The 26279-nt window shown below is 41.1% G+C and overlaps 2 protein-coding genes across 5 annotated transcripts in view; both read left to right on the forward strand.

The window, feature by feature from the left end:
- The window catches only part of LOC113131487 (neurotrypsin), a 47235-nt gene extending 32770 nt beyond the window's left edge, over positions 1 to 14465 (forward strand). The window contains exons 11-14 of the mRNA XM_026308791.1: positions 419 to 697; positions 7416 to 7538; positions 10364 to 10644; positions 11512 to 14465. Coding sequence (XP_026164576.1) covers positions 419 to 697; positions 7416 to 7538; positions 10364 to 10644; positions 11512 to 11831 — 1003 coding nt within the window. The 3' untranslated portion in view covers positions 11832 to 14465. The remainder of the gene's footprint in view (positions 1 to 418; positions 698 to 7415; positions 7539 to 10363; positions 10645 to 11511) is intronic.
- A 2073-nt stretch (positions 14466 to 16538) lies between these two features.
- Positions 16539 to 26279, forward strand: part of zswim8 (zinc finger, SWIM-type containing 8) — a 47436-nt gene continuing 37695 nt past the window's right edge. For 2 of the 4 annotated variants that reach the window (XM_026308783.2, XM_026308784.2), the window contains exon 1: positions 16539 to 18327. In XM_026308783.2, the coding sequence (XP_026164568.1) occupies positions 18150 to 18327 (178 nt within the window). In that variant the 5' untranslated portion in view covers positions 16539 to 18149. The remainder of the gene's footprint in view (positions 18328 to 26279) is intronic. The other 2 variants (XM_026308785.2, XM_026308786.2) reach the window with 1 other exon arrangement.

Raw genomic sequence — 26279 nt, forward strand, 5'->3', positions numbered from 1 at the left:
AGCACAGGTGGAGCAACTCCTTAGGACAACAGTCAGCTGTGCACCTCCATTTAAAGGAAACAGGACACTCTTTTGAAGACAGTGATGTACATATTTTGGACAGAGAAGATAGGTGGTTTGAGAGAGGAGTCAGAGAAGCTATATATGTTCAAGTGGAAAAAAATTTGGGGTGTTAAGGAATTTGTATCAACTTATTATTGAAGCTATTATAACTTTGACACCTCTGATATGAATTCAACTGAAGGATTTGAGAAGTACTAACAATGGGTAGCAGATGAAATGAATTACATGTACTGCAAATTTGAAACATATATAAATTTATATCTGTTTATATATTTATATATAATTTATAGTATTTAGGGGACAAAAAGGAACAAATAAGAATATGACTTTGTATCTCTGTGTGCTATTCTCTCAGTGGCACAGCCAAAGCTCGATCCATGGCGTACTTCGGTGAGGGTCAAGGTCCCATCCATCTGGACAATGTTCGATGCTCAGGCACAGAGACATCCTTAGGCCAGTGTACGACTGAGGGTCAAGATGATCATGACTGTCGCCATAGTGAGGATGCAGGTGTCATCTGTGATTACACCCTGCATCCTGTAGGAGATGGTGCCATGGCCATGCAGTTTTGTGGCTTGAGACTCAATAACCAGCGGCGTCGACGCAGGATTATAGGGGGAGACAAGTCACTGAGGTCAGCATACACAGCAAACACTCCAGTGCCACGTATATTGATTGACTTATACTCACTAATGTCTTTACATCCCTGTACAGTTACGAAACATTGTGCACAGTATGCAGCTCCTTTCATGACAATGAGCTACATACCACTTGTTTTTTTGTTGTTTTGGGGGAACAGGCATTTAATACTTAATGCCCATACTAGAACAAATGTTTTGTCATTGGCATCTCCATGTTGTAGTCACACTGTGAGAACTACACAAACAGTGCTTAGTATGTACATGAACAAATGAAGTAAACCAATACTTTGTTGAAAAGAGATTAACACCTTGAAGGTTCTTAAAAGTCCTTGATTGCCTGCTTGGCTTGAGGAGTCAAAATGTATAACCTTTTAGAAGAATACAGCAGAACATCATGAAAGTCCAATTCAATTCAATTCAATTCAATTTTATTTGTATAGCGCCAAATCACAATACAAATCATCTCAAGGCACTTTACAAAAACTAAAACTAAAAACCCAACAATTCCCTTATGAGCAAGCACTTGGCGACAGTGGAGAGGAAAAAACTCCCTTTAACGGAAGAAAAAACCTCCAGCAGAACCGGGCTCAGTTTGGGCGGCCATCTGCCTCGACCGGTTGGGGTGAGTGTATAGAGCAGAGAGAAAAGAACAGCAACAATAAACAACAAATAGACACTGCAGGTTGGTGGGACCAGTTACTGCACATCAGCGATATACAGCTCCAGGACCAGGGACACCTGCAGAAGGTACAGAGAGAACAGAGAGAGAGGGAGAGAGCACAAACTAGGGGAGAGAGAGAGCACAAGGTTAGTGACATTCAATGGTGGAATATACATGAGGTGGGAGGAGAGAAGAGAGGGGAGGGGAAGGGAAAGGGGGGGGTTAGGGTAGGGGAGCTCAGTGCACCGATGGTCCTCGGGCAGTCTAGGCCTATAGCAGCATAACTAAGGGATGGTTCAGGGTTGCCTGAAGCCAGCCCTAACTATATGCTTTGTCAAAGAGGAAGGTTTTAAGTCTAGCCTTAAAAGTATAGAGAGTGTCTGCCTCCTGAACCCAGGGTGGGAGCTGGTTCCATAGGAGAGGAGCTTGATAACTAAAGGCTCTGCCTCCCATTCTGCTTTTGGAAACTCTGGGAACCACAAGTAGATAATATGGTACTATGAGGTCTTTAAGGTATGAAGGAGCTTGATTATGAAGGGATTTGTATGTGAGAAGAAGGATTTTAAATTCTATTCTATATTTTACAGGGAGCCAATGAAGAGAAGCCAATATAGGAGAAATATGATCTCTCCTGCTAGTTCCTGTCAGGACTCTGGCTGCGGCATTCTGGATTAACTGGAGGCTTTTTATGGAAATACTGGGACATCCAGATAGTAATGAGTTACAGTAATCTAGCCTTGAGGAAACAAATGCATGGACTAGTTTTTCTGCATCATTTTGAGACAGGATGTTCCTAATTTTGGAAATGTTGCGCAGGTGAAAGAATGCAGTTCTAGAGATTTGTTTTATGTGTGAGTTAAAGGACATGTCCTGGTCAAAAATAACTCCAAGGTTTTTTACAGTAGTGCTAGAGGCCAGGGTTATGCCATCTAGAGTAGCTATAATTTTAGAAAAGTTATTTCTGAGATTTTTTGGCCCAAATATAATGACTTCTGTTTTCTCCGAGTTTAAAAGTAAAAAGTTACTGGTCATCCAGGCCTTTATGTCAGTTAGACAGGCTTGAAGTCTGGTTAACTGGTTTGTGTTAACATGGTTAACTGGTTTGTGTTAACAGGTTTAATAGATAGATATAACTGAGTGTCATCTGCATAGCAGTGGTAATTAATAGAGTGCTTCCTAATGACATATCCTACAAGTCCAGTAGGCAGCAGTTCATGCTGGACAGAGAGGGAAACCTAGTATCTGTCAGCTTGCTAAATTCATACATGTTCTTGTGTGGCCCATTGTTTTTACTCTACTGTTCTTTTAGCTAACAAACTTTAACAAATCACATTACAGTAGGCCTACATCAATCACATTTGGAACTCCAATGAACTGTCTGCTGCATGAATAGACATGAATTTTGATCTCACCATTCTGACTAATGTCAAAGGTTAGATAAGAATGGCATCTAGGACCATATATTCAAGTGGCCAAGGTCTGATATGAAAAAGTTTGTTACACACTTCCATCTGATCTTAGACACTTGGAGAAAAAAATTGGATACGGGCCACTTCAGCAGATAATGCACCCATAGCCTTACTGTCACAATTCTGCTCTTGGCCTTGTTGTTTTCCAGACTTTTTTTCCCTTTGGAAGTAGCATTCATCCATCCTCAGTCATCTGACTCTGCTCATCTCAAAACCTGGTTCCCATTCTCCAGTCTCCCCCAAACTGGTCATTTTCCCATTGAAGTCTGCCAGATTGTTTATTGTGCTTTTATGCGTATTTATATTCTTACGTTTGTCTGTTTTGATTATTATATTTTGTCTTTCACTTATTTCCCTTAGACCTTTTGCCTGGATTAGAACATTTCAGACTTTTCTCTGTTTTGCCATTTCCCATACAGAAAGATGACAGAGGTGGCATTACATCTGGTCTAATGGAGCAGAACACCAGAAAGAACCAAAAAGGAAAACTGTCTTTAGCACCCTGATAGAAAGAACTTTATTTGCTACTCCTAGGTTTTTAAGCATTCCAGGAATGGTAATTGTGGCCAGTACTGCCTTGCTTTGGGAAACTTGCAGTCCTCTCTGGAATGCTTCAGTTATCCACTCAGCTCCATGTGCAACTACCCTCACCAGGTCTGTTAGCTGCTTTTCACCTTCACCATCAGTTAGTGTTGAGTTAGTGTTGAGCCTGCTGCCTGCCCTCTGGTCTCCCAGTCAGCTAGCTTCAAGTGTGTCCAATCTCCAAGTATGCCATTCTAAGACCCCTAGATGTCGTCCTACCTTCTGGTTGATTAGCATCAAGCCCACTCCCAGCCAGTTCCCTGCTGTTGGCCTTAATGCCCAGCCAGCTTCAAAATCAACTAGCTCCTGTATTGCTTGCTGCAACCAGTGCACAGCCAGCCAACTACCTGTTCAAAGACCTCTGGGCATGGACAGATCATGAGAAATTAGGCCCTTGGGTACAAACCAGACTTGTCTCCCATATTTCACAACCGTATACCACACCCCTCCTTCTTACTCTGGAGGATGAGCAGGATAGTCAGGCAGGAGGGCAGGAGACTCAGAGTGGAAGGCAAAAAACAAAAACAAGTGACTAAACTTAAAATATTGTAAGAGAACAGAGCAGTGCATGTAAACTGACGTGAACTATTGTGCTGTACAGTGACACTGTGTGTCAATGTGTTTATTTTCTGTATTACATTCTATCCTTTGTGTACATTATTTGGCTGTGTAAAAATAAAGTAATGCAGAGATATTAATTAATAGTAATCATTCATCAAGTTGCTGCTGCAGCTGATTTGCATGATTTGCCACTTGCAGTAAATTGTAGTGAATTCCCAAAAAGGAACAATTCAACAGAGGTGTACAGGGAGGAGGTTGTGTTGTCATTATTATGGTTTTCCACCTGAAAGGTTTGAATACCTTTTGACGATTCCATTAAAATGTGAATGAAAAGCTACAGCATTGGTTAGCTTGAAGGGAACGCAGCACACACTCTCACTTTGAGTAATACCCTCACTGAGTTCGGCAGCCTCTTTCCCAACACCACCCATACCATCTTTCCACACAGTGCACCTCATGAGCAAATATATATATTAGGGCTGTCAATCAATTAAAATATTTAATCACAATTAATTCCACGATTGTCATGAGTTAACTCATTGATTAATCACAACTTAATCGCACATTTTTATCTGTTCTAAATGTACCTTAAATTAATACTTTTCAAGTTTTTAATACTCTAATCAACATGGGCATGAACAAACATGGATGCTTTATGCAAATGTATGTTTATTATTAGTGAAACCACCATAAACATATAGCATAAAGAACATAGACATGTTTCAAAGATGGTAGATATGTTTTTCAAAGAACTTGTTCATGTCTATTAAACACATGGAAAAAAAAGAACAAGAAAAGAGAAAAAATACAAGTTCCCATTATTTCTCTTTCTTTGGACTGAGCCAGTTGCTCAAACAGACAAGCCTGTTTACATTTTCAGATGACAGAACAGCTCGTTTTGTCTCAACAACATGCCCTGACAGTGAAAACAATCTTTCACAAGGTATGGATGTGGCAGGTGTTGCTAAGTGTCTGCAGACATCGTTTTGTAAATTAATTTACTGTTCAGATCTTTTTCTTTCTCCATTTCTGTTTGCTGCTGCTCTTTACTGTCTATGGCTGCATTTTGGATTTCTCCTACTATGAATTAGGCCACGGGTCAAACAGGAAATGCGTGCTGTGTTAATTGTGTGTTAAAAAAATAGGTTGAGAATTGGGAATGATAAGTGCAGCTGAGCAGAGCTATATTAGCAGTGGCACCTGCACCTACAATTACTGTGTGTGTGTGTGTGTGTGTGTGTGTGTGCGCGCGCGTGTATATATACATATACGTATGTAGTGTGTATGCGTATGTATACAGTGGGTACGGAAAGTATTCAGACCCCTTTAAATTTTTCAGTATTTGTGTCATTGCAGTCATTTGCCAAAATCAAAAAAGTTCATTTTATTTCTCATTAATGTTCACTCAGCACCCCATCTTGACAGAAAAAACAGAAATGTAGAAATTTTTGCAAATTTATTAAAAAAGAAAAACTGAAATATCACATGGTCATAAGTATTCAGACCCTGTGCTCAGTATTGAGTAGGAGCACCCTTTTGAGCTAGTACAGCCATGAGTCTTCTTGGGAATGATGCAACAAGTTTTTCACACCTGGATTTGGGGATCCTCTGCCATTCTTCCTTGCAGATCCTCTCCAGTTCTGTCAGGTTGGATGGTGAACGTTGGTGGACATCCATTTTCAGGTCTCTCCAGAGATGCTCAATTGGGTTTAGGTCAGGGCTCTGGCTGGGCCAGTCAAGAACGGTCACAGAGTTGTTCCGAAGCCACTCCTTTGTTATTTTAGCTGTGTGCTTAGGGTCATTGTCCTGTTGAAAGGTGAACCTTCGGCCCAGTCTGAGGTCCTGAGCACTCTGGAAGAGGTTTTCTTCCAGGATATCTCTGTACTTGGCCACATTCATCTTTCCTTCAATTGCAACCAGTCGTCCTGTCCCTGCAGCTGAAAAACACCCCCACAACATGATGCTCCCACCACCATGTTTCACTGTAGGGAATGTATTGGGCAGGTGATGAGCAGTGCCTGGTTTTCTCCACACATACCGCTTAGAATTAACGCCAAAAAGTTCAATCTTGGTCTCATCAGACCAGAGAATCTTATTTCTCATAGTCTGGGAGTCCTTCATGTGTTTTTTGGCAAACTCTATGCGGGCTTTCATGTCTTGCACTGAGGAGAGGCTTCCATCGGGCCACTCTGCCATAAAGCCCCGACTGGTGGAGGGCTGCAGTGATAGTTGATTTTGTGGAACTTTCTCCCATCTCCCTACTGCATCTCTGGAGCTCAGCCACAGTGATCTTTGGGTTCTTCTTTACCTCTCTCACCAAGGCTCTTCTTCCACGACTGCTCAGTTTGGCTGGACGGCCAGGTCTAGGAAGAGTTCTGGTCATCCCAAACTTTTTCCATTTGAGGATTATGGAGGCCACTGTGCTCTTAGGAACCTTGAGTGCTGCAGAAATTCTTTTGTAACCTTGGCCAGATCTGTGCCTTGCCACAATTCTGTCTCTGAGCTCCTTGGGCAGTTCCTTCGACCTCATGATTCTCATTTGCTCTGACATGCACTGTGAGCTGTAAGGTCTTATATAGACAGGTGTGTGCCTTTCCTAATCAAGTCCAGTCAGTTTAATTAAACACAGCTGGACTCCAATGAAGGAGCAGAACCATCTCAAGGAGGATCAGAAGAAATGGACAGCATGTGAGTTAAATATGAGTGTCACTGCAAAGGGTCTGAATACTTATGACCATGTGATATTTCAGTTTTTCTTTTTTAATAAATTTGCAAAAATTTCTACATTTCTGTTTTTTTCTATCAAGATGGGGTGCTGAGTATGCATTAATGAGAAATAAAATGAACTTTTTTGATTTTGGCAAATGGCTGCAATGACACAAAGAGTGAAAAATTTAAAGGGGTCTGAATACTTTCCGTACCCACTGTATATGTACTACATGTTGATCATGCAATGACCGCCATAGGCAGTGCACTAAAACTTGAGAAACTTTTAAAAATGTATGCAATATACCTACAGAATCAATGCTGCAGGTGCCACTGCTGATATAGCTCTGTAATTTTCCACTGTTTACTATATCATCTGCTTTCAGACAGTTGTAAAAGGCATCACATGTTTTAATAATATTTTGTTAGACTTATTGAGCCAAGACCTTGGATTTTTTCCTACATCTCCTAAATCTTGGCAGTCTTCACGGTTTAAGACTTGTACACTCAACCTTTTCCTGTTACTTTCTTCTGCTCAGCTGCATTTATCATTCCCATTTCTCAACCTATCCCATACTCACCATTCCCCCTTGTCTATTGTTCCTTTATTCCTTAATGTTTCATCAATTTCAGTGGTTTCCTGTGTAAAACTACACAAGGTATTCTGTTGCTGTTTAAGTCAGCAGTTGCCCAATGACAGCCAAAATCTGGCTTGTTATTATGTGGTTTCAGAGGTGAGTGGCCCTGGCAGGTGTCTCTGTGGCTCAGGTCTCAGTCTAAAGGCAATCATCCTCTCTGTGGAGCATCACTCATCAACCCCTGCTGGATTGTGACTGCTGCCCACTGCTTCAAAAGGTAGGAGCCAGCTCCCTATAATCTTTATGCCATTAGAAACATCACATAATTTTTGGCATGATTTGTGAATCTGGTCCATCCATCCATTTTTTCCTGCTTTATCTGGGGCTGGGTCACGGGGGCAGTGGTCTAAGCAGAGATGCCTAGACTTCTTTCTCCCTAGACATCTCCCAGACCTATTTCGCCTACAGAGCCAACAGATCTGTGGACAATGCTGTGAACATGGCCCTCCACTTCATCCTCCAGCATCTGGACTCCCCAGGATCCTATACCAGGATATTGTTTGTGGACTTCAGCTCTGCCTTCAACACGATTGTTCCAGCTCTGCTCAGAGACAAGCTCTCCCAGCTGAATGTGCCTGACTCCATGTGCAGTTGGATCGCGGACTTCCTGACAGACAGAGGGCAGTTCGTGAGGCTGGGAAAGCATGTCTCTGACTCCCGGACCATCAGCACTGGATCCCCTGAAGGCTGTGTCCTTTCACCTCTGCTATTCTCCCTGTACACCAATGGCTGCACATCTGGTCGCCAGTCTGTGAAACTCCTGAAGTTTGCAGATGACACCACCTTCATCGGCCGCATCTCTGATGGGGACGAGTCGGTCTACAGGAGTGAGATGGACCGTCTGGTGTCATGGTGCAGCGTGAACAACCTGGAGCTCAACTCTCGCAAGACAGTGGAGATGATGGTGGTTTTCAGGAAGGACCCAGCCCCCCTCCACCCTGTCATCCTCTGTGGCACTCCAGTGACCTCTGTCGAGTCCTTCTGTTCTTGGGCACCACCATCACCCAGGAGTTCAAGTGGAAGCAGAACATCAGCTCCCTCACCAAGAAGGCTCAGCAGAGGATGTACTTCCTGTGACAGCTGAAGAAGTTTCATCTCCCTTCAAAGATGTTGGTGTACTTCTACACTGCCATCATTGAATCTATCCTCACATCCTCCATCACGGTTTGGTTTGCTGCTCTGCTGAGGTGATCAGCTGCAGTCTCCCATCTCTCCAGGAGCTGTACGACCCGGAGACGTGCAGCCAAGATTGCACCAGACCCTCTCATCTCGGACAAGAACTCTTTCAGTCCCTCCCCTCTGGCAAGAGGCTCCAATCCATCCGAGCTCCTCCTGGGAGACCCAGCTCCTCACCCTATCTTTAAGGGTGCGCCCAGACACGCTGCAGAGGAAGCTCATTTCGGCCACTTGTACCCATGATCTTGTCCTTTCGGTCATGATCCAAAGCTGAGGGTTCCATCTCCCGTTCCATTCTTCCCTCACTCGTGAACAAGACCCCAAGATACTTAAACTCCTCCACTTGAGGCAGGATCTCTCCTCCAACAATGAAGAGTTTAAGCCACCTTTTTCTGGTTTAGAATCATGGCCTTGGCCTTGGAAGTGCTTGTAAAGAGGGACCACCACCCAAGTCTGCCAGTCTGTCAGTACTGTCCCCACTGTCCCCGATGCTGCAGGGGCATGTCAACCAAGACAACAACATCCAGAGTCCTTAGCTTATTCCTTAGCTTCTGCTTCCTCTATGGAAGGCGCATCAGTGGGATTGAGGAGATTCCTTCCACCGTCCGACAATGTCCCCAGAAGAGGTCAACAGCACTCCACCTCCACTGTAAACAGTGTTGGCAGAGCATTGCTTCCCCCTCCTGAGGTGCCGGATGGTTTGCCAGATTTTCTTTGAGGCCGACCAATAGTACTCCTCGCAGACCTGAGTTTTAGCCTCTGCTACTGCCCAGGCCACAGCACGCTTAGCCTGCCGGTACCTCTCAGCTGCCTCATTTCCACAAGCCAGCCAGGCTCGATGGGACTCCTTCTTCAGCTTGACAGCGTCCCTTATTTCCGGCGTCCACGACCAGGTTGGGGATTGCTGCCATGACAAGCACCAAAGACCTTATGACTACAGCTCCGAGTGGCCACGTTGTCAATGGTGGGACTTAAAGACCCAACCGATAGAGGGTTCAGCTAAACCTCCTCTTCCTACTTCCTCCTCCTCTAGCTGGCAGTTGACAGCTCAGCCCCTCTCCTCACCCAAGTGTCCAAGACATATGGCCGAATGTCAGATGACACAAACACAAAGTCAATCATTGACCTCCAGCCTAGGACCTCCTGGTGCCACGTGCACTAATGGACACCCCTATGTTCGAACATGGTGTTTGTTATGGACAAGCTGTGACTAGCACACAAATTCAACAACGGAACACCACTCGGGTTCAGCTCAGGGAGGCCGTTCCTCCTGATCACGCCACTCCTGGTTTTACTGTTGTCGCCCACATGAGAGTTGAAATCCCCCAGCAGAATGATGGAGTCCCCAGTTGGACCACCTTCCAGTACCCCTCCTAGGGACTCCAAGATGGATGGATACTTTGTACCTCTACCTGGATGGATACTTTGTACCTCATTAACAGTAAGAGACCTATCCCTGACCCATAGGTTCTGACAAGCAACTCTTTCATTCACAGGGGAAAACTCCAGCACATGGTGGCTGAGCTGGGGAGCTACAAGCAAGGCACCATGGGCAACTCGGGGCCCCGGCTCTGCTGTGCCTGGTGACATCACGGTCTTTGGTTTATCTTTATCCATAAGAGGCTTTTTGAACCGCCCTTAGTCTGACCCGTCACCTAGGACCTGTTTGCCTTGGGAGACCCTACTAGCCCTACTAGTGGCATGTAGCTCCCAACAACATAGCTCCTAGGATCAAACCCTCCAACGCATTAAGGTGGCAGTTTAAGGAGGGAAATCTGGTCATTCTCTAAAAATGTGAACGCACACTGCACATTAAATGCTGGGTGTTTTCCATCATTTTCAATTCTTTTTTTTTTTCTCTTTCAGGTTTGGCAGAGACCCATCTCGCTATGTGCTTCGTCTGGGTGATTACCACACTGAGGAGCAGGATGACTTTGAACGCACGCTGTCCCCTGAACGCATCATCACACACAAAAAGTATCATAGTCAGGGCTGGGAGTACGACATTGCCCTGCTGCGGCTTAAAGGCACAGAGGGCAGCTGTGTGGCATTTAACCCTCACACTGGTGCAGTGTGTCTACCAGAGCCAGGTAACAAGTGGGAAAAGAGGCCTGCTGCTTGTGTGATCACTGGCTGGGGCATCACAGGTAACTTCACTCTTCAAGTCATGACATCGATAAAATGACTGCAGAACTTCACATTCCATCTGTTTGTTGTTGAATGGCTTGTATGACAACAGAACAACAATGTACATATGCCAGTTTGCTCTCAAGCAAACTAGCATGTACATTGTCCGATAAACAGATTCATGAACAGTTGCATTTCTGTCCATCCAGCACAGACATACAGCAGGTCAAAGTAATGTTGTCACCGAGGAATTTTACTTATATACTAGTTCAGAACTAGGTTTTTAACAACTCAAGACAAATTGTAAAGACTAACCAAGATCCCAACCATGGTTATGTTGAGAAATGAAGACACACCTGGACCACACACCACACCAAACACACCTGAACTTTTGTGCACAAGCTTGAAAATACTTAAAAAATGAGATCACTGCTCTGCAACCCTAATGATTAACGTTGATTGGTTATGAAAGTTAATTCTTTTCTTACAAAATAAGAATAAGAGACACTGAACCAAAGTTACAGAGGCACAAATATGGTAGAACTGGAAGTTGTTTTGCCTCGCCTATAGTAACTTGTCTAAACTACAGATTACTAACTAATGCTGTGTCAAAGTTGTTTATGATGGTGCAAAAATTAACATATTGCATTGTTTTTGTATAATTTGTCATAGATGTAAAATAGTCCCCCCAGAACAAAGCACTTCAGAACATGCTCTCTGGTGTCAAAGTACATCTTTTGACATGATGTGTAAAATCACTGCACTAAAAAACTATTTATTTGTTCAATTGTATTTTTGCATGTTAATAAAACAAAATATAAAGATATGAGGTGTTAATAACAGCCTTTAAACTAAATGGCTTTTTTTTCCCTGCTTCCTGCTGTTAGACTCAGAATACTCTCGGACTCTGCTTCAGGCCTGGGTGCCCTTGCTTCCAGCCTGGAAGTGTAAGAAGCAATATGGCCATCGCTTCACCAGCCGCATGCTATGTGCTGGAAGCCTGTCAGAGCGCCATCGTGTTGACAGTTGCCAAGGTGACAGTGGGGGGCCACTGGTTTGCCAAGAGGAGGGGGGACATTGGGTGCTCACAGGAGTCATCTCTTGGGGTCATGGCTGTGGTAATCCCTCCTTCCCTGGGGTGTACACTCGCGTTAGCAGATTCATGCGATGGATTGACAAGGTCATCAACAAACCCTACAATGACTAATGAGCAAGAATAAGACTAACCATACTGGTTATTCAGTCGATTCAGGGCTGATGGCAAGGAGGTGTGTATTTAGTAATAATTACCAATACCATTGCCATTGCTTCTGTTTTCTCCCACTTGCCTCTTTCCACTGAACTTTTCACGTTTCTTTTCCCACAACACTGCTATCTGCATGTAAATGACATTATATGTAGCGTTATTAATGTCCACTTTCCAAATAGTAGGCAACACCTCGCCAAAAGCATGTACTGTAGATGTGACATTTGCTCAAACTGTAATATCTGCCTGTCTCACACCTCTTCATCTAACCAATTCAATGCCTGCTTCTGCTTTCATTCCTCACCCACACAGAGGCAAAGGCACTAAAGAAGTATGTCCATATCTAATATGAAGCAGCAATACCCTAAATGTTGAGACTATTATAGAGTTTAACTATGTCCCTAATCAGCAGGCTCTTATGTGGAAATACACAGTGACAGTGCAATGCTGGTCCAGTATTGGGCATCTGATTACAAAGTATTGATTTATCAATAGGTACTATTCCAAATAGGGCAGGAGTCTCAAACTCCAGTCCTCGAGGGCCACTGTCCTGCTTGTTGTCCAGCTATCCCTACCCTACCCACTGCTGATTAACCTGGATTAGGTGTGTTCAGCCAATCAGAAGCTGCAAAGGCAGGGATAGTTGGAAAAGAAGCAGAACAGTGGCCCTCAAGGACAGCAGTTAGAAACCCCTGAAAAAGAGGATAGTACACAGCAGACTGGAAAAGATAAAGACATATTGACAAACAGACCCTAAACCTGCGGCAGCAGAATTTGGATCTGACTATTAGGAACAAAGTGGTCCCATCATGACATCCTTGCTACATATAGCACAATTAAATAGTTTTATAGTAAGCCAACTGAATGACATTATATTAAAATACATATTTTACAAGCACACTGCGACACATGTGGAAGAGATCTACATAAGGGCCAGAGACAGTGAACAAATAACAGTAAAGGGGAAAAAACAATTACAGTTATTTTGAAAAATGAATCTAATATTGTACTGAGCTTGTACATACAGACATTTGTTTCATTAACACTCACTTTGGGTGTGCATGTCTGAACCCAAACCACAGTTCAAACAACTAGTAATGTTTTTTCATTAGCATTCTATCCATCAAAGGCATTATTGTTGCCTGAGCTTGGGCATGATAAAATTTACTAATAACAGGTTCACATTAAGTGTGAAAATTACAAGTCCCTAAACCCCAGAAGCATGTAAAAGCGTTTTGATTGACTTGATTAACTGCATCTGGGGGAATTAGTACATGTGTAGTATCAGTTGATATGACGGGGGAGCCTTAAGGTAGGTCCTAGGTTGTCATGTGATCTTGAAGCCCTGCCCTAGAGATGGGTACTTTGTCAAAATACATATACATATATATATATAAAACCCATGTCATTTTAGCTGATCTTGTACTTCAGTGGCAGATTATCCTAATTTGTATTTTTTTTAGGAATACTGTATATAATGCACAACAAATGGAGAAACTGAAAATGGCAAGTTCTCACGAGCAATATGCCTCCAGTTGGAGCTTGTCACTGTAAAACACTTGTACATGTCTAATCAGTATTACAATTCTGATGCCAAATTGTGTGTATAAAACTGTAGTTTACAATAAGATATAGTTTGTGTTTTGTTTTGCAGTCATCAATGCAATGTGCTTTGTTCTTTTTTATTTATTTAAGTTTGTTATGCTGTATTATTTAAGTTGTGTAACTTTTATCATGGTAACATTCCATTTGAGAAATTAAAACATTGCAATATAAGTATTATCTTAACCACACTTGTATTCAACCACAAAACTCCTAATGGAGACTAGCTGGCTAATCTCTATTCAGACTTGAAGCCTTATATATATCAAACCTTATACTGCATGATATACATGTACACAACTGTTAACAATTGTGACATTGTTAAAATTCTGATAAAAAGCCAAAAAAAAAAAAAATCTGCTTTCAATGGTAATGTCAGTAAAGCTACATTTCCACAGCACCAATTTAATCTGTACACTGCTTTTAGTTTTTCACTTAAATTATCCTTTAGTCTGATAATTATTCTTTGTTCTTTCTCAGTGTAAAATTATTCTTTATCACACTCAACATTTCAACATTCATGCTAATGATTAAAGAGTCTTACAAGGTATGAATTACTGGCTAAATGTCTGGAAAACTTTTAATTTGGAAATTTTGTTTTCACCATGTCTTCTGTCTATGACTAAATGTCCAAATAGCAGAATCCATCCATCCATCCATTATCTATGCCCAATTATTCCTATTTAGGGTCATGGGAATCTGCTGGAGCCTTAGCAGAATCCTTTATTTGACATTTATAGTTGGCATTGCAAATGAGAATGGTTACAGTAAGGGAATACACAGTAACATTTTTATAACAGTTCTGTGTAATACAAAATTGAAACTGTATAAGGTAACTTATTACTATTTGTTAACCAAGCACAATATTGTATTCTGTAGAGTAATTGTGATTTGTGTTTATTTTTTGTTTTTGCCAATCTTGTATCTGCCCCTATATGTGTATTATGCCGTTTTTGTTTTCTGTATGTTAAAAATCCAATAAACAGAGCTTGTATCAGGTATCATTATGAACTGGACTACTGTTTGAATATTACAAAAGCATGCAACAGATTCACAATATAAGACATTCAGCATTACACCTAAATATGTGAGACATAGAAGCTATGAGATACAGCTTCAGTCCAATTACAACTAACTATTACAAAGGGGTTTTTTTTATTTCTATCTTTCTTATGCATTCAAGTTTCTTACAAACAAGTCATTCTCAATGTTTTTCTGGACAGGAATAATGCAGAATCGTTAATGTATAACAGAAGCTTTGTACACATTAAGAAGATAAGAGGCCCTAAAACAACATACGTAAAGGGTTTGATGATGTTTTATTTCTGGTTAAAGAAAAACTTTAAATATCGTAATCTATAAAAGTACACAGAATATTAATACATCCATTAACTATCTTATTCCTATTTAGGGTCCCAGGGATCTGCTGGAGCCTATACCAGCTCTCTTTGGGTGAAAGGCAGGGGTACAACCTGCACAGGCCGTCAGTAGTGTACAGAATATCCACAATTTAAATAATCATAACTTTGTGACTTTACAACTTGTTTTTCAGCTGGTTCCAGCAGTTTGATACAAATGTCAGACATTTTGTGTATATTGCAACACTGTCTATAATAAATTTAAATAGAACTTTTTTTAATTAGGATGAATTCAGGTAAAGTGGGACACTTACAAAGACATTTATTTATTAATAGGATAAACCTGTTGAGATAAGTCATCACGTTTTTTAGGGGTGTCCTACGTTTTGGTAGATGCTTTAGTAGAAAGGACTTGTTAATTTACTGAAGTTATGTGTATATAAATAATTTAGTCTTGTTACCATTTTTATTTTATTTGATAAAGACATTTTTCAAGAGACTACAGACCTTCAAACATACCACAACCACCTCTGTCACTCAGGCAGTGTTTTCAGGTAAAGTGGGACAACCATCCTTGTATTACAAATGAGTCTTCTCTACTCTTTTTACAACACATTCACCACAGAACAAGAAACACACATACTCATGACAACTATTTTATTTGTAATAATACCCGATTATTCCTAACCAGGGTCACAGGGATCTGCTGGAGCCCATCCCAGCTCTCTTTGGGTGAAAGGCAGGGGTCCACCCTGGACAGGTCACCAGTCCATCACAGGGACACATAGAGACAAACAACCTCACACACTCACACTTACTCCTATGGGCAATTTAGAGTCACCAATCAACCTGACATACATGTTTTTGGACTGTGGAAGGAAACCGGAGTACCTGGAGAAAACCCAGGTGGAGAAAACCCAGATGTCAGCACGGGGAGAACATGCAAACTACACACAGAAAGGTCCCTGCTGGGTTTCAAACCAGGAACCTTCTTGCAGTGAGGCAACAGTGCTAACCACTAAACCACTGTGCTGCCCCCCAGATTTAATCCAGTTAGGAAGAAAATGTTAATTCTTACTTTTTGTAATAGCTTTAACAGCGTTTCACAAACACTCCTTCTCTGCATCCCACAGCACTGACTTCCTTGCCATTCTCTGTAATAAGTAGTTAGATAAGCATTAGCTATAATTTATGTTTAAAATGAGCTTAAAATAGTGTCCTACTTTATTTAACATAATCAATTAAAGTGGGACCATGGCACAAAACATTTTATGTAACAACAGGACGATATGTTTAATTTTTTTCAGTGTACTTCTGCAAGAGGTTATACAACTTTTTAAAAACAGTAGGATAGGTTGTCAAATAAAAGTTGATTTACAGCCTTATTTTGGAAAAAGATGTTAATTGTCACTGAATTTACCATGTGGTTCCGTTGTGCACCCTATATGATCAGAGACCACGTCCACTATGATGATGTCAGACCAATCAAAACCAAGAAGGCTTATAGCAATATTTTAATATCAGCTTTGGTGATTGGCTGTTGACTCTGGTCATATTAAATTATGAAAATGCTTAAATGTCCCACTTTACCTGACGTCTTACTTTACCCGAATTCGCCCTATGAAAAAAGAAAAACCACTGCCAGTAGATGTCGCCATTTTTCCCTATATCAAATAGGCTACTTGAAAACAGTGAGCCATTTTCAGCACAGTTGCTTCATGGAGTCAGAGCTTCAGGGCGTATTGTTTCATCCATCACTAGGCTCCCATGCTTCAGTGTTAAGAGGTCACACTATCTCCCCTGAGCCGAAGAGCATCTGAAATGCTGTCTGCGTAAAGCTGGCAGCCGGAAGCTGTGATCAGCTGATGAAGGAGGAGCTGTGGGAGAGCTGAGCCATCTTCCCCCGGCAGATTGATGCACTCCAATAGAGCTTGGACGAAGGGGGTACGGGAAATCATCTGGGGATCTGAGTGTCATTTGGAGGGACAGACGATGATCAGACGCTGGGATAACAATGTCAGTCGATAGGAAAGCTATGTGAAAGACTCAGCACCAGAGTTGACGGAGGATTATATTGGCTTTTAAGGACAGACCCAAGGATCTTAATTCTAATACAAAGAACGGAAAACACTGAGCTCGGAGCGGGGATTAATATCTAATAGTAAATGTTGTGTAATCTAGGACAGTGCCGAAGTGTAGAAGGTATGCGATGTAAATACGCGTGTAGTCCTTGCTGTACGGAAGGTGTGCAGCATCACCCATAAATGTAAACAAACAGCTATCGAAGCTAGCTCAAGTTAGCCGACTGGCGTTAGCTTTCTGATGCTAGTACATGTAGCTTATGTGAGGTAATAGGACCGAAGCAGAAGAGGCTAAACCGAACTGAACAAGTCTGTCGCCTGGTTGAAACCAAATGTAACCTCAACAGAGCCGTGTGTGGCGGATGACGGCTGTTTGTGTTATCTCGGTCTGCAGTTATTAGCTCAGTTGACGTTAGCATTTTCGGTAACGTCGGCTAAATGTTATTTGCATTAGCAGCCCAGTATAACAACATTGCAAATAAGACATTGAGTGAAGGTAGTCCAAAGAAGACATGTGGTAATACTAACGCTGCGTGTGCTTTTTGACATCGATTCCCTCTGAGAGAGTCAACCCTTCCAGGATTGGGGTAATGCTGCAACAGATATTCTCCAGCTGACTGGGCGCAGACACCAGGACCTCGGCATGAAGGAAAATAACTTCATGACTTTTTTAAAATGAGTGGAGCCAGCCTTGGTGCGGCGCGATAAGGTTTATTCGCGTACTTAGCTACATGTTGAGGTGAAATGTTGACTTTTCCATCCCGTACTCTTTGACAGTAACAGTTAGCTGGTGAGTTTGGCTCGTGTGGCCTCTCAGCGGCAGCAGCGGGCAGCTGCACAGCCGAGCACACGAGAGGAGCTTCTTTTTAAAGTCAAAGGCTGTACAGGGAGCCACAACTCATCGACCTAAATAACTACTCTTTTTATCTTAAATATATATTATACGAACTGCATCTACAACATAGAAGTTACCTACATACACTTGGTACTTGTAGTTTTAGTTGTGTGTGCTAGCCTGTAGACTCTGAAAGGAGAGCAGAGTTGGTATTGTAGTTGTGTTGGAGGGCCCAGCGGTAAGCCTCTCAGCTGTGTTTTGGTTGCCAGTGGTCTCCCCTCCCCCAGTCTTGAGACTGTTCTCCTTCGACTGTTACACACTGTTCTCGGGGGTTTCACTTGATTATCAGACTGAAGAAAAGCCGCGATCCTCTGGACTCCGAAGCCACTGAAAAGTGAATGTAATGGAACTGATGTTCGCCGAGTGGGAGGATGGAGAGAGGTTCTCCTTCGAAGACTCGGACCGGTTCGAGGAAGACTCTCTGTGCTCCTTCATCTCAGAGGCCGAGAGCCTCTGTCAGAACTGGAGGGGATGGAGAAAGCAGTCCGCCGGTCCCAACTCCCCCACTGTCAAGATTAAAGGTGGGAGAAGAACACATGCACACACACTTCCATTCATGCTCAGTATACATTTCAATAATGAGTGTGAGAATTGATTGCAGTAGTATTAAAGGACATTAGCTGAATAACCTGTTGCAGGGAAATCTGTTATCTCTTATTATAAAATACACTAAACATAGTTAATTTAAAGTGAAGTCCTTTTCAGTGATACAGTATGGAAACCTTATTAGTTTAGTGATTTGCATGGTGGCTGTAGCTGATACTGCAGCTCAAGAAGACCAGCATTCCATCTGCTCCTCTTAGCTTTGCCAGTTATCCACTGGGGATATGTTCTACAGTATGGTGACATAGTAGTCAGTGAACTTCTACAAAAACATACTGTAGATTGCTTCTTTACAAATCATTCTACTAGTACTACTCCACTCACAATTTCAGAACCCTTTGGAAGAACACTTGCACCGTATCTTTATTCTGTATCATTATGGCTTGTGTTACAGAGTCACACAGCACACAGGCTGTATGTTTGCATGTGTATGTTTGTGTTTGATGCCTCATAGTAACCTTATCCTCTTCTGTGGGAACATTCTCCAGAGACTCCTCCATGTTCTTGTTAACTAACCCCATCTAGCAGAAAGCCCCTTTGCTAGAGGAACCACAGGTGGTGTTATCTTCATGTCAAACTTATACTCTGCTAACTGGGCAAATAACTGAGTTACTATAATTACCTCCTCACAAATTTTTACAAAGTCAACATTAGGAATATATGTGTGTGTGTGTGTGAGCAGCGATACCTGTGCATGCCTGACTCTTTCTGACTTAAGAGACTCTGGAGCTCTGTTTTGAAAAACGACAGACTTTACATTTTGGTGAGGAAGAAACATGTGACACAGTGCAGCGGTGTGCCTCACTGCTGTGTTTTACTAGTCTTTGGACAACAGTAGATGTCTACAGCACAGAGGAATCAGCTTATACCAGGCTCTGGATTCACAAGCATTTGGCCAAGTGCACAACTGGGGTCTGTCTGAATGAATCAGTGAATGTGAGAACATGGGAAACTAAACTCACTTGTTTAGAGTAGGGCTGCTCAGTTATTGAAAAAATTATGATCACAATTACACATTGACTGGAAACATGTTGCGTGCATTGAATATTAAAAAAAAAAAAAAACACCTTTGGGTGGCTAAAAAGACTTGCGGTGTAACCTAGTGGTGCAGACACCACCCTGTAGCAAATCTTGCACATATGTTTTTGATCCACGTCTAATTCCTCAAATTCTAACTGTTCTCAGAAAATAGAATTGATTCTACATGTTTTGATCCAACACTGTTGCTGCTGCTCTCCATTAATTTTTAAATACTACTAGATATCACAGACACGATTTTTCTGACAGTTTAAAGTGAGTGAGGTTAGGCTTCACAAGGGGCAAAAGTCTGTCATTCAGAAATTTGACAAAATAAGCAAAACTGAATATGGCAAAATAATCTTTTTTTCTCAGTTACATTGTTTTTGTGATAGTTTTGTGCTTAATTCGACAGCCTGACCTCAGACTGAGGAATCACACATGCCTTGGGGAGTAATGCAGTGTTTTTGCTAATATGTATGGTTGGTATTGTGATGTGGAGGAAGCTGTGAACAGTAAAGAAGTCCCTATCCTAGACAGGCTGCAGTAAAACATGACAGTGTGGTTGTTAAAAGGCATCACAACTGTCACACATAACCATAGAAACATTAAGATGTGCAGTATATTCTGGTTACATTACTTTTGGCGTCAACGAAACCAGGAACTTTTTTTTTTAATGTAACTTTTATTTAACCAGGAAGTAACTCATTGAGATTAAAAATCTTTTTTGCAAGAGTGACCTGGCCACGGCAGCAGCATTACAGAGATCAGTTACAAGTAGACATTTTAACCTTTCATCCAAACAATAAATCGCAGTGCAAAACATATGAGTAAAGCATCACAATAAAACATACATGCAATACAAGGTACCAACAAGTGTAGTCTGCAGTGTTCCTAAAGCAGCCATTAGTTAAAACATCTACAGCCAGAATTTCCAATTAACAAGTTATGCAATCTTTCTTTGAATGTATTTAATGAGACCAGCTCCTTTAATTTCAGATTGATTTGCAAACTATTCCAGGCCGCGGGAGCAGCATATTTAAAAACCTTCTTTCCCAGCTCTGTTCTTAGCTTAGGAACAGACAATGTCAAGAAATCCTGTGACTGAAGACTGTAATTATTTGAATTCTGACATGTAATAACCTGAGGATACCTAGGAAGCAGACCTAAGACACATTTATAAATAACTAAATACCGATGTTTTAACCTGTGAGTGGATAAATCTGTCCATCCAACACACACACAGAGCACAATGGTGAGTGAGAGCATTGTAATTTGTTATGAATCGCAGAGCACCATTATAAACAGTATCAAGGGCACGCAAGCATTGGCCAGAAGCATTCATATAAACAACATCACCGGAATCCAGCACAGACATGAAGGTAGCAGCAACAAGTTTCTTTTTTGCATCAAAGGAAAGATTAGATTTGATCCTGGAGTAAAAGTTCAGTTCAGTTCAGTTTCAGTCTTTTTACAAGCTGCTGGATTTGTATACCCAGACACTGATTCGATGAGATGACCTTGGGAAGTGATGATCGAAGTCAGGTCCAGCTGAATGAGAGCCAAATTAAGTATGGGTACTGAAGTATATATGACAGTATCATCTGCATGAAAATTAAAGCTGGCACTGGAAATGTTTTGAGTGATGTTATTGATATAAAGATTGAATAGGTGTCCGAGAACTGATCCTTGTGTTATGCCCTTAGTAACAGTAAGTGGATTGGAAATGAGACCGTTTGTTTTTACCCACTGAGTTCTTTGTTAGATAATTTTCAAACCAGCTGACAGATTATTTGAAAGTCCAATACTGCTAAGTCTCTGTTTCAATAGAGTATGATCAACAGTGGTGAAGGCTGGAAAAGATCGATGAAAAGGGCAGCACAGTGTTGCTTATTGTCTAGAGCAGGGGTGGCCAATCCTGATCCTCGAGGGCCACTGTCATGCTTGTTTTTCAACTATCCCTGCTCTACCCACTGCTCATTACCTGGATCAGGTGTGTTCAGCCAATCAGAAGCTGGGGGATACCATTTCACTTTCTTTCCTCACTTGCACCCTCATCTGAGATGGTATCTTCCAGAATCTAATGGACTTAACACACCTAATCCAGGTAATGAGCAGTTGGTAGAGCTGGGATAGTTCGAAAACAAGCAGGACGATGGCCCTCAAGGATCAGGATTGGACACCCCTGGTCTAGAGAGTAAGTGAGATCATTTAGAACTTTTAAAGCTGTCGTGGTTGTGCTATGTGATCTCCTAAAACCAGATTGAAAAACAGATAAAATATTATTATTTTCAAGGAATTCCTTAAGCTGCTGACTGACAAGTTTTTCCAGAATCTTGGACAGGACAGATGTTTTGGAAATGAGACGGTAGTTGTAAAGCACAGTAGGGTCGCCTCCTTTAAAAAGTGGAAGAACAAAGGCTGATTTCCATATGTTTGGAATTGGAATGTTTGGAAAGAGACAAATTAAAAATATATGTCAAAGGAGATGCATTAAGATCAGCTGCTGTGTAAAAAATAAGGCTCTAATTTATTAGGACTGGCCGATTTAGAAATATCCAAAAGCCTGAGGTCTCTATGCACCTCAGAGACAGTAAAAGGTGTAAAACAGTTTGCAAAAGGATAAACACCTGGCTCAAAAATACCAGCACTATCATGGGTGGGATTTAAACACTCAAACATGGAACCTGAATGAAACGCTCGTTAAAACATTGCAACATTTCAGCTTTATCTGTAATTTGCCGTGTATCCTTCACAATACAAGGTAGCAATTCTGACAAGGTTTAGGAAAATAATGGCAAAAAGGAAAAGACGCCAGGGAAGTGAAGGTATCTTGTTCTGGGCCATCAAACATTTCAGCATTGGCCGTAGGTGCTCTATGATCTGCACGCCAAAAGCCTTGTAACGCCACTGGAAATACAGTACCAGTCACCACACTATGTAACCTGACTTCAGTTATATAGGATGTGATTGCTGGCCAGCATTAGTAACCATGTGCTGTATCAGCTGGTGGGTTTTCCATGATAGTAATACTGCCTTATAACAGTAAGTTCTTAGTACATGCTGCTTCTCATAATTTAAATCATTATGTTTACCAGTTTGCAAGTTAGTAGCAGTAGAAAAAAGGACTAACTGTGTGCATTTCATGGAACTAGAGTTGTGACTAGTTAACACAGGCTGTGAGGGTGAGATAACAGCACTGTTGTAGGTGTGCTGCTGTTGTTCAGGACAAGCATTACTCTAATTAAACATGCTTCCAAATGAATCAACATGAAAGCGATTAACTGTGTAGGTGACACCTGCGCTTAGACTTTAGCTGCATGTTACCGGTGACAGTAAATGCTGAATGATGTTCTGGACTGATGAAGGTGGTTGTTGCATCTCAGGGGAAATCTGTAGCAGCTGAGTAGGTGTTTCAAAACACTGTACTAACATCGGTTACAGTAAACCTTACAGTCACTTCAGGATATATTTACACCTCATCTGTTTTTTTAGCTAAGTAAGTGAAGTTTATTTATATAGTACCTTTCACAGATTAAAATCACAAAGTGCTTCACAGTTAAATGCAAAATAAAATCACATAACCTAGTTGCAGATTTATTTATGTAATGAATGAAATTACTCTCAGTAACCAATAAAAGTGAAAACACATATTAAGGATTTTTTGCAAGTTTATTACAAATGAAAACATTTCAGAATTACAGAAATATTTGGTGGTCAAATGCCTCCTGATAGCTTTAATTATCTTTGCGATACACATACTTGATTGCAGCCTGTCTGTGGAAATCTGTCCAACAGAGTTCAATGTGTGGACTTGAGGTGAGTGGTTTCATGTTTGTCTGAAAACATTATGATGTATTTGCTGTTAAAGGGTACAGCCCTTTTGATAAAGGAAAACGGTTTTAATTGCTAGATGTGTCCAACATGTTCTAGAAAATGTATTCAAATTTGCAAAATATCTGTCAGTGCACTTTTGCTACACAGTTTATAAAGTACTTCAGTAACATCTTTGAAGTATTTGTACTGACATTTCTATCAGGCAAAATATATGGTTATAGTGATACTGATAAATCTCCAATAAACTAATACATACCAAGCTGCTGTTAAAATGGGCCTATATAATATGGTAGGAATGATACCGAAAACTCTGAAAACTAACACTAAACTGTTAAATAAAAAACATTTCACTCTAGGTTTACTATCACCAAGCAGGTGACCTGTTACCTTAAGGTCACGAAAATAGTAATGAAGGGATTTCCATCCATTCAATTCATCTACTATCCAAACAAGTACCACTCTGTCAAAATCAAAAATAAAATACTGAAAAATAAATAAAACAAGCATCGGATGTTTCAATAACGAAGTCCTGCATTTCCTTAAAACGAAAACTGACACATTTGTCAAGGATGTATATTTTGAAAGCAAACATTTCTCTTGAGTACATTAACAAATGTCCACCCACCAGGCCAGAGGCTACACAGAGTCTGCAGTCTGTAGTTGAAATGGAGGAGGAAGGCTTTAGTGGTGGAGGCAGGGAGTAAGAACAGCATGGCACAGCCAGCCACACCAATCCAATGAGCTACTTGTGGCAGTAGATAGTGGAAGGATTTTAACTTAAAGACCAGATAGATCAGTTAGTTATTCATTTATTGTCTTTGTAGGTCAGTACCAATGTTTCGCCTGTTTTGTGCAGTTTTTAAATGGTGAGTGGAATTTCCTAGTCAGGTCACCAGATGAATTTGTCATTGTTCAAATGGTATTCATCATCTAAAGAGTAAATGAGGATGGCAGTCTGTGAGCTAGTGATTCAGTGAAAGGCATGAATGAGACCTCAGCTCTTCACTGGCCAGCTATAAAGGAACAGCTGTTGTAGTGTCTTCCCTCTGCACTGGGAACTGATTGGTGGACAAGTAGTTGTCATTCACTTACAACACCCAATCATAAGCTTGTGACATGAACTCTGTTACTACCCAGCCACCCATTTCTTTCTTCAAGTTTTAGCTCTGCTGTTAGACAACCAGGCCTTCCCAGTTTCTATTTACTAATACTGAAATACGCACAGCATCTTAATATTGATAACTATTCTTCCATTCTTAATTGCATGATTTTGCAGAAAATGAATTAACCTTTCTGGTGATGGAGATTAGTTAGACTGAAGTTTTACAATAGCATCACCAATTTCAAAAGACTGATAGTAACTTCAGTGCAGTCTCTTTCTTGACCATTCTGCAAGATCCGCCTGCATAATTTGCATATCAGATAATAGTGTGGGCATACTTAATATAATGAGAACACATTTTAATAGCAGGTGTGAATATAAAATCTAGAATCATTCTCTAGATTGCATTATGGCACTTCCTTTCTTTCCATGAGTGGAAAAAAGTCAATACAGGTTAATATAAAATTGAGTAGTAGAAGTAGTAGCAATCAGTGTTGCTTAGAAAAACTATTTTACATCGAGGTTAATATTGTTCCTGAAATGTATTTTTTGAATCGGTACTTAAGCAATGCAGAGCTGTAGCACTGATTCTACTGAGGCCAAAATTTTTACTTTTTACTGTCGGTCTGTCCAATTCTCATGAACACAATATCTCACCTTGAGGGAATTTCAATGTCCACTTGGATTCAAGGGTGAACTCATCACATTTAATGTTAAAAGGCCAAGGGCACTGTGACCTCATATCTTTCCCATTGTTGTGAACACATTACCTCAGGAATGTCTTGGGAAGAACCCATTCTTCCGCAAATATTAGTATTAGTATATTTAGTGGTATGATGTTCTGGGAAAAAGCAAGTCTTTATTTTATTTTCTTTTTTGCAGTTCAGTCAGATTTCTCCTACTCCTGTTCTTGGAAGAATACATCAGCTGAATGCCTCTTAGGACTGTCCGTCACCACACTCAGGTTCAGAGTGCCTGTTTAGACACAACTGTGGCACGTTCTGTCTCAAACGGCTGTATGTATCTGGAGTCAGAGTTTGCATTTGTGTTTGATTCTGTCTCCTCCTTACATATACATTTTTGTATATGCAGTATGTTCTTATTTTCCACAGATTGTGACAAACTGCACAAAGGAAAATAAGGCAGATATAAACCCCCCACCCACCACCTAACAAAGAACCATAAAACTTTAGGACATTATGTTACTTTACTCTGGACTGAGTTTGTGCCACTTGACACATCTGAATATCCTGACAGGTGCTGTGCAACCTGACAAACCCCCTGCCACAGCTTGATTCTGGCCAGTGTGTGTGTGTCCATGAACCACATGCAACTGTGGTTCTTTTCTCTGCTTTACTATCTCTAAGTGCCAGGTTTATTTCTGTCAGGCCAGCTCACCTTTCTAGCAGGAAGCCTGAAATTCACTTGTGAATGTATACACAGTAAATCCCTGTGATTATTGACAGTTGACTTAAATTCTTAATGTATGTGGTGTAGAATAATTTTCATGTTTCATAGTGGATTTGTGAGAGATACACATAAACGTATGAGAGAACAGGGAGGGAGAAATCTCCATTAAGAACTAAGTTGTTGCTGCAAACTATCTTTATATTTTTACATTGTCTGATAAAATGAACCAAAATACAGACTAATGATAGTAGCTGTGCTATAAAATCATTTATGGTGACATATGAGAGAGAAAATAACCCCTGTGTCACTCCAATGTTTTCTCTCTCTCTCACGCACGCAGGCACACACACACAGAAAAACACTTGTTTAAAGATGTTATAATTAAGAGCAGACAAGAGCTTTACATTTATGTTTACAATCATTTAAGTAATGACCATACTTTTGTTTCATAAAGACATGAAATACAGTGGTGTGAAAAACTGTTGCTCCCCTTCCTGATTTCCT

This window comes from Mastacembelus armatus, chromosome 15, assembly GCF_900324485.2.
Source record: "Mastacembelus armatus chromosome 15, fMasArm1.2, whole genome shotgun sequence".
Lineage (NCBI taxonomy): Eukaryota > Metazoa > Chordata > Actinopteri > Synbranchiformes > Mastacembelidae > Mastacembelus > Mastacembelus armatus.